The 7,893-nt window shown below is 34.9% G+C and overlaps 1 protein-coding gene across 2 annotated transcripts; it reads left to right on the top strand.

The window, feature by feature from the left end:
* The first annotated feature begins 758 nt into the window (after window positions 1–758).
* LOC133804087 (putative nucleobase-ascorbate transporter 10) lies at window positions 759–4,955 on the top strand. Of its 2 annotated transcripts, XM_062242240.1 has the most exons (14): window positions 759–1,211; window positions 1,328–1,425; window positions 1,556–1,732; window positions 1,842–1,942; window positions 2,054–2,129; window positions 2,384–2,443; window positions 2,677–2,861; window positions 3,061–3,157; window positions 3,302–3,388; window positions 3,481–3,539; window positions 3,795–3,886; window positions 4,116–4,193; window positions 4,302–4,465; window positions 4,581–4,955. In XM_062242240.1, exons 1-14 carry the CDS (start codon window positions 1,130–1,132, stop codon window positions 4,797–4,799), a joined length of 1,575 nt encoding a protein of 524 aa, XP_062098224.1. In that variant the 5' UTR covers window positions 759–1,129; the 3' UTR covers window positions 4,800–4,955. The 2 variants fall into 2 exon arrangements, with proteins under 2 accessions (XP_062098224.1, XP_062098225.1); XM_062242241.1 differs by lacking the exon at window positions 1,328–1,425 and having other exon boundaries at window positions 762–1,211; window positions 1,599–1,732.
* The last annotated feature ends 2,938 nt before the right edge of the window (window positions 4,956–7,893 follow it).

The following is a 7,893-nucleotide window of genomic DNA, read 5'->3' on the forward strand; positions in this document are numbered from 1 at the left end:
CGAAAGTTACCATGGATTTATGCATGAAGGAGAGATATATAAGTGTTGCACTCTTTTTCCCTTAGTTCAGGTTTTGTCCCACTGGATTTTCCTGACAGAGTTTTTAATGATGCAACTTTAAATCATGTTGAGATACTTGCAATTCATGAGGGAAGAGAAAAATATGTGATTGAGATAAACGAAACAACATATGTGACGAACATGTTGATTATCACCCGATAAAGAAATACCAACAATTCTCTATAAAGATAATTATGCATGTATTGCTCAACTAAAATGATAATACCTTAAATGAGATAGATTTAAATACATTTCACCGCAGTTCTTCTTCACACATGATCTTCAAAAGAGTGGTGATTTGATGTTCATCAAATTCGATCAGGCGACAATCTTGCAGACTTATTTACAAAGCCATTACCAACATCAACATTCGAGAAGATGGTACATAAAATCATAATGCATCGATTAAAGTATATTCAAAAGTGTCGAAATGAGAGAAGTAAATATACACTGCACTTTTTTATCCTTGGCCGAGTTTTTGTCCTATCGGGTTTTTCTAGCAAGGTTTTTAATGAGACAGTTTTCATGGACATTCAAAGGGAAAGTGTTATAAATATTTTATAATAATGAAGAATCATTAGATTACCCAAAATAAAATATCAACATTAATTATTAATTGCATTCAGAGTAGTTACCGATTTCCTTTATATAAGGATCCTTCTCCGTTGAAATAACTCTCTCTTTCCATATCTCTATTATTATGTCTATTTATTTTCTTTATCATTTATATTTCTGTAATGTTATTAATAAAAATAAATAAAAAAAACTGACTACAACAAAGAATCATTATCCAATTTAATACAAATCTTCACCTAATATTCTTGCTAACCTCCAATAATAACGACCATTTAATTATATTTAGCACAATTAGGAAATCTGCAATTGTAACGTTTTAAAGTAGTTTTCTTAAGCCAAAAAAAAAAAAAAAAACTTTTTAGTAGTGAAGTTTGAACATATATACCACATTCTCTAGTCTTTGATGAGATGGACATGACCCAATCAGTCTGTAGTTGCTTTGACAATAAACACCGTTTACAGCAGCAGCGGAGGTGGAAGGAGTGCAGACAAGATGGCAGCCGAGTTTCAACCACACCCATTAAAGGAGCAGTTGCCTGGTGTTCAGTACTGTGTTAACAGTCCTCCTCCATGGCGTTCGTATATATACATATATACTTATAAAAGTGTTTTACTTTCATGGATGCTGTTCTTTCTATTTTCCATGTTGCACGCACTTCTTAAGTCTTTGAAACTTATTTAATACGTGCAGCTGAAGCTGTAGTGTTGGGATTACAGCATTACCTTTTGAGTCTTGGAATTACAGTTTTAATTTCAAGTATGATTGTTCCTCAGATGGGAGGTGGAGATGTAACGATTTAAAGTGTATATATAAATATAAATATATTTGTGTGTGTGTGTGTTTTATGAGTGTTTGCTTTGTTCAAATTTTGACACATTACACTAATTTATTCTTTTAATCCTTTTTTTTCCGTCACAGGCTGAAAAGGCCAAGGTGATTCAAACCTATCTGTTTGTTTCAGGCTTAAGTACGTTTTTTCAGTCATTATTTGGGACCCGATTACCAACTGTGGTGGTGGGTTCTTATACATATGTTATTCCCACAACTTCTATTCTACTATCCACAAGATACAACACAATCCCAGACCCAGAGGAGGTATTGCAATGCAGGTTTCAAAACAAGAATTACTACTGAAATTTTCTAATCTGGTGTTGACTTCCTTATCATTGACTTTATTGGGTGATTTTTTTATTTTTTTCAACAGAGGTTTGTACAAACAATGAGAGGTGTACAGGGTGCTTTAATCATAACTGCATGCTTTCAGATAGTCATGGGTTTCCTGGGTCTGTGGAGAAATGTTGTGAGGTAAGTTAGTTTGTATTGAAGCTTTGAGTGGTTGATTTAACTTTTCAAAACTGTTGCTAGTGAATATATATCTGATCTTTGTGATCATTGTTTTCTAATTTACTGGTTTAGGTTTCTTAGTCCCCTTTCTGTTGTCCCAGTTATAACTTTTGCTGGACTTAGCCTATATCGTCTTGGTTTCCCCACGGTAAAGATTTCTTGATCCTCTGGTACTCTTTCCCTCATACTTAATAATTTTGATTCGGGTGTTACAAATGAAGTCATAATCTTAGATTTAGAAGTTTTCTTCATGGCACAAAGTGTTAACAGACGTGCTTCGATATGGATGGTACCTAGTAGACTATGCAAATTTGATCACTCTGAACAATTTTTTATTGGATAACTTATCTGCTATGCTTTTTTGTTCAAGTTCTGCTGCACTGACTGTTTCTCCTCTTCTAGCTGGCAAAGTGTGTTGAAGTTGGACTTCCAGTGTTGATCGTCTTTGTTTTCATCTCACAGGCAGGTGGCATCTTAAAGCAAGGCTTATTTTACATTTTTTTTTAAAAAAAAAAAACCATGTTCATTTTTTCTTCCATGAAATCGAAGTTGAATTTAATTAATAATTATGCATAAAGTATGTTCTTGTTGGTGAACCCTTTCCTTGTTATTTTTTTCCCTATTGATGATCTGTGTTTTGCTTATTTATGTTCCACATGGTAATGAGTGTGTTCTTGTGATAAATGGTCTTGCAGTATCTTCCTCGTTATATACTATCAAAGACACAAAAATGTGATAGATTTTCATTGCTCTTCTCGGTTTTAATTGGATGGTTATACGCATTAGTTTTGACATCAAGTGGTCTGTACAACAATAAACCAATCCACACTCAAGTTAGTTGCCGTACTGATAGAGCTGGGCTTATTCAAAGAGCTCCTTGGTGAGAAAATTTAAGAGCCTATCATCTGTTGTACTGTTTCATGCACTTGATATTCTGTTAGTGCTCTCTCTCTCTCTATGAATATATTTAAATATATATATATATATATATATATAGCAACTACACTGCTAATGGAGTGTTGCAACTATTTTAGAACTATTCTTCTGGAAGTAACTGTTTCAGAACTCGTTTTTTGCAGGGTGTATATGCCTTATCCCTTTCAATGGGGTAGCCCTACTTTTAATGCAGGTGAAGCTTTTGCAATGATGGGAGCTTCTTTTGTTTCTCTCTTTGAGGTTCGCTCCAAATTCGTTTCTTCAAAATTTAAGAAAGCTCGTAGAAGTTAAATGGTTTTCAAATCTTAAATTGAATTTATTGTGGAGTTCGTTTGCTGTATAGAACAAACCAAAGGGCGGAGGTTATGCTTTCATTATTTGCAGTCAACTGGTATTTTTTTCACTACAGCAAGATATGGAAGTGCCACACCTGTTCCACCTTCTGTAATTAGCCGAGGTGTTGGCTGGCTGGTAGGTCTAGGCTATATAAAGTCTTCATGTGTTTTCTAACTTTTCATGATTTTCTCTCCACCCTCATTTGTTTTAATGGTTTTAATTTTCAGGGTATGGGTGTTCTACTTAATGGCTTGTTCGGTTGTCTAACTGGCACTACTGCATCAGTGTATGCCTCCAAACCTCTGCTGAAATCTAAAAACATGAATTTTCTTTGTAACAATATTTTGATCACTTAAAAAGTAGGATTAAATTTGACTCCTTTTGTTCTCAATAGTGTATAAAATGGAATTTAGTATCAGCTTACTGAAACGTTCCTCCTACTAAAATGCAGTAGGAATTGCTAGGAGAGTGGTTCTTACTTCTTACAGCCATTTTGTTTCACCAAATTAGCTTCATAAAATTGCAACTTTTGTGTGTGTAGTGAAAATGCTGGTCTATTAGCACTGACAAAAGTTGGAAGCCGAAGAGTAATCCAGATTTCAGCAGGTTTCATGCTTTTCTTCTCCATATTTGGTATGACAGTTCATCTTTGGTTTAGAGTCATTAAATCCGCAAGAGTTTGTGTTCACTTTTATTTTATCTGCCACAAGATTGTGCAATTTCATAGAAAGGTGGAAATTGAAGCCAATACAGTCACATCTTGACGAACTATTTCTCTTCTGTGACTGGCTATTGCTATATCATTCCACTTTATATTTCTTTAAGAGATACTCATAATACTCAATTTATGCCTCTAAACCAGGAAAGTTTGGAGCACTTTTCGCTTCAATTCCTATGCCTATTATAGCAGCATCATATTGTGTTTTATTTGGCTATGTTGGTATGTACTTAGGTTTCTTCAGTCCTTGACATTCTCTATTTATCTTATTCTTTCGTTTCTAAACAGGTGACCTAATTTCATACTCATGATCTGTTATTTTGGTGGCAGCTTCCACTGGTTTCGGTTTTCTCCAGTTCTGCAACTTGAATAGTTTTAGGACAAAATTCATATTGGGCTTCTCTTTCTTCATGGGAGTTTCAGTACCACAATATTTCAGGGAATATTATCACACAGAATCCTATTCTGGGAAAGAGCACCAACCTGCTGGATGGGTGAGCTTTCTGAACCATAACATAATGTAATCCCTTATATTCCAACACTTTTTTTCCCTTTTATGTGTAATATATCCACCACTGACCTTTTTAACTAAACTTCTTGCCTTTCCAGTTTAATGATATAGTGATGGTCATCTTTATGTCTCATACCACGGTGGCTGCTTTGGTTGCTTTGATCTTGGATTGTTCACTATCTCGAGAAAATGATTCGACAAGAAAAGACAGTGGCTTGCATTGGTGGGAGAAGTTCAGCTTATATGGTTCAGATGTCAGGAATGATGAATTCTATGCATTGCCATTCAAGTTGGATAAGCTTTTCCCAGCCCTTTAAACCTTTTTTTTTTTTCCTTTCTCTTTGCAAATTCTCTCTGAAACTGAGAAGTCCCTCCCACTGCTTCATTAATTATAGTCCAATAAGGGGAAGCATAAATGAGACATTCACTTTGCTTGACTATAGTTTATGCACTTTTCTTTCTTTTACACACTATTCCATTGCAGCTAAAGCTTACACCTTTCATGAGGAGAAGATCTAATTAAAAAATTCAGCATTTGTTTTTATTCTTTTTGTTACATAAGTGAAAGAACAAAATGCATCGAGAAAGAAGAGCATGAAGAGGTTTCTTTCACGATGGTATAATGATTTTAGATAGCATGAGTTTTTTAATCTATTAATATTAGCAAGGCATTATTTTCTTTGGTCAAGAACATGGTGATTGAGTTGGATTTCAACACTCAAATCTGGGAAACGATTTTAACTTACATTGCACATACCAAACCAACAGCAGGCTTAAATTACAAGTTCTATTGGTTCGTTTGGTCCGGCCAAAAAAAGATAGCTAACATAGAAACGAATGTTTTCCTCTGCAACCATAAAAACTGTCGTGTGTTAATTTGGAATAGCTGGGAAGATTCCAAATTAGTATTTATTTATTTTCTCTGGGTGTTGTACCAACGTATTCTAGCTTAGTACTATTAGAAGAGCAGTTTCTAAACCATTGATGAATGACTTGAAAAGAGAATAATTTCAAGTATTTTTTAGTCTCACCACGTGATTGTTCAGCAATCATCAGGTTTGATACGGTGAATCCTCCACCATCATAAATGGCTACCCTGACATTTATATATCAACTATGACATCATAACCCAGTTTGGAAAGCTTGAAAATTTTACTTTCACCAAACACTACAGCCAATTCTACAAGATCTCAACCATAAGCTGTATATAAATGTGTACATAATACATCAAGCAAACTCAACCCCCAACATCTATTCCCAGCTGTATTTTTTTTTTTTTTTTTTGCATTTGTTATTAAAGTTGGTTTTCGTCATACATTTCTGGATTGATCAAATTACATTTTCCAAAATCATATCAATCATAACATCATCATAAGCTAGAGCTAGCTAGCAAAACCCAATACTCTGATTAAAATAATATAAAGCAAAAGACATGTAAAATCATTGGCTTTGTCAGCATATCAAAACCGTAGATAGCTTTCCCACGCAAGCAAAAGTGCTAGCCTAGCTTGCTGACATGTAAAGTGCCATTCAAGTTAAGGTCTTCCCTTGTAACTACACAACATGCTTCATCTAATTGACATCGGTTGGGTTAACAGAATGAAAACTATTTTTTTCCATTCCTTGATTGTTTGGTGATTTTATAAAGCATTAGAATGTCATTATAATTTAATGATTTTTTTTATTTATTTTGGTGGAATGACAAAAATGAGAGGAAATGTCATTTCAATACATAATTAAAAAAAAATACTCATATTAAATTTTATTTCATTCCATTCATATTCTCATTACTATTTTTATTCTTATTTCATTGTTTTAATTACTCCCAATTAAACATACACAAAGAGTTTTGAGAAATTATTATATTCTCTCTCCCTCTGTCCTTTGTGGGGGTAAACACAAGCTCAATTTTGGAAAGCACCAAACATCATAATTTCACAGAGTTTTTTTTTTTTTTTTCTTTGTTAGGTGTTTAGACTATTCACTTCCATTCCTTTGCTGGTTAATTTTGAATCATATACTCGTTTCATTGGCTATGAATTTATACTTCTTTTATTATTATTATTATTATTTAAATAACATTAGATAAATGAGAAGCAAATAATTTAAGTTGTTGGTATAGTGACAGTCACTACAAGATATCAGCAGCGACGCATGTCGCCGCTGTTAGTGCGACCTTTCGCCGCTGATATTAATCAGAGGCAACACGTCGCTGCATATAAGTCATGCCTAAAAGCCCTTAACAACGGTGACATGTCACCTCGTCGTTGAAAGACACTATCAGTGGCGACACGCTGTCGTTGGTAATAGGTAAGAAGTCATCGTAGATTTGTGTCGATGTGGCTTGTGCCACAAAAATATTAGCGGCGACATGGTGAATATTAGGAGCGAATTGTGTCGCCCCTAATATATATTTTCTTTTTTAAAAAAAATTATTTTTTCAATAATGAAATATAAATAATTGAAAATTAAAATATTACAAAACATCCATAATTATAAAATATAGTCACTACATCCATAATCATAAAATGTAACAACAATATCCATAATTATCTATTAATAAAATGTAGCCATTACAATTGTTGTCCGTATTTTCACCTCTGTCACGTGGCAACCCCCAATGACTCGCTCGGACGTTCATAGACATCGTCGGGGTATGTTACTGCCCGAGGGGTCCTCCTAGGTGAGACTGCCTTTGACAGTGGGCCATGGGTGCCTTAGTAGATTACTTCCCAAGGTTCGTCCTCGGAGCTGGAGGTTCTCCAGCTCAGGCAATTAAGGCGAAGGCTCTCGTCCCCCAGTCATCTCCTAGGTCCGAGGTTCTGGTTCTCAGACCTAAGATAGGGCGCAATGTGTTAGCAAATGTGGTTTGCAGAGTTAGAGGATTTTTTGGCAACCTTTATGGGCGACCCGTCAATAGTGTTGTCAAGTGTACGACTCAACAATTCACACTCTCACTACGCCTTCTAACATGGAGGTACTTACAGCATGCCTTGACAGTACTAGGGGGATGTTCCCCATAAAGTAGGTACCTTTCTGCAGTGGGCCCTGCAAATCTCGCTTGGGCCATGATCTCTATTCAATGCAGCCTAATGCATTGAATAAGTATTAATCCCCTAATAATGGGAAGAATGTGTATTAATTTTTGATGATTAATATTAATTATCTCATCATTTATAAATAGAGCTGAGAGTCTCATTGTAAAGGGTTTAGTATTTTAGAGAGAAAAAGACCTTGTACTCGAAGCAACCTAAACAATGCCTGAGAATACTCCATTGAAGCCTGCCCCCACAAGCTTCCAAACCTTTTTTAATACTAGAGACTCATGGACTAGGGTTCTTTTATAACCTGAACCACGTAAAAATCCTTGTGTTATATTCGCTTATTTTTGTAATCTCTCTTCTTAGGGTT

The sequence above is a fragment of the Humulus lupulus genome, chromosome X (genome assembly GCF_963169125.1).
Source record: "Humulus lupulus chromosome X, drHumLupu1.1, whole genome shotgun sequence".
Taxonomy (NCBI): Eukaryota; Viridiplantae; Streptophyta; class Magnoliopsida; order Rosales; family Cannabaceae; genus Humulus; species Humulus lupulus.

Bases quoted from the DNA above. Each gene is read 5' to 3' on its own strand.
- LOC133804087 (XM_062242240.1), top strand. From the start codon at position 1,130: ATGGCAGCCGAGTTTCAACCACACCCATTAAAGGAGCAGTTGCCTGGT. The intron at 1,426-1,555 runs GTAACGATTTAA...TTTCCGTCACAG, and splicing joins CTCAGATGGGAGGTGGAGAT to GCTGAAAAGGCCAAGGTGAT. The intron at 2,862-3,060 runs GTGAGAAAATTT...CGTTTTTTGCAG, and splicing joins CTTATTCAAAGAGCTCCTTG to GGTGTATATGCCTTATCCCT.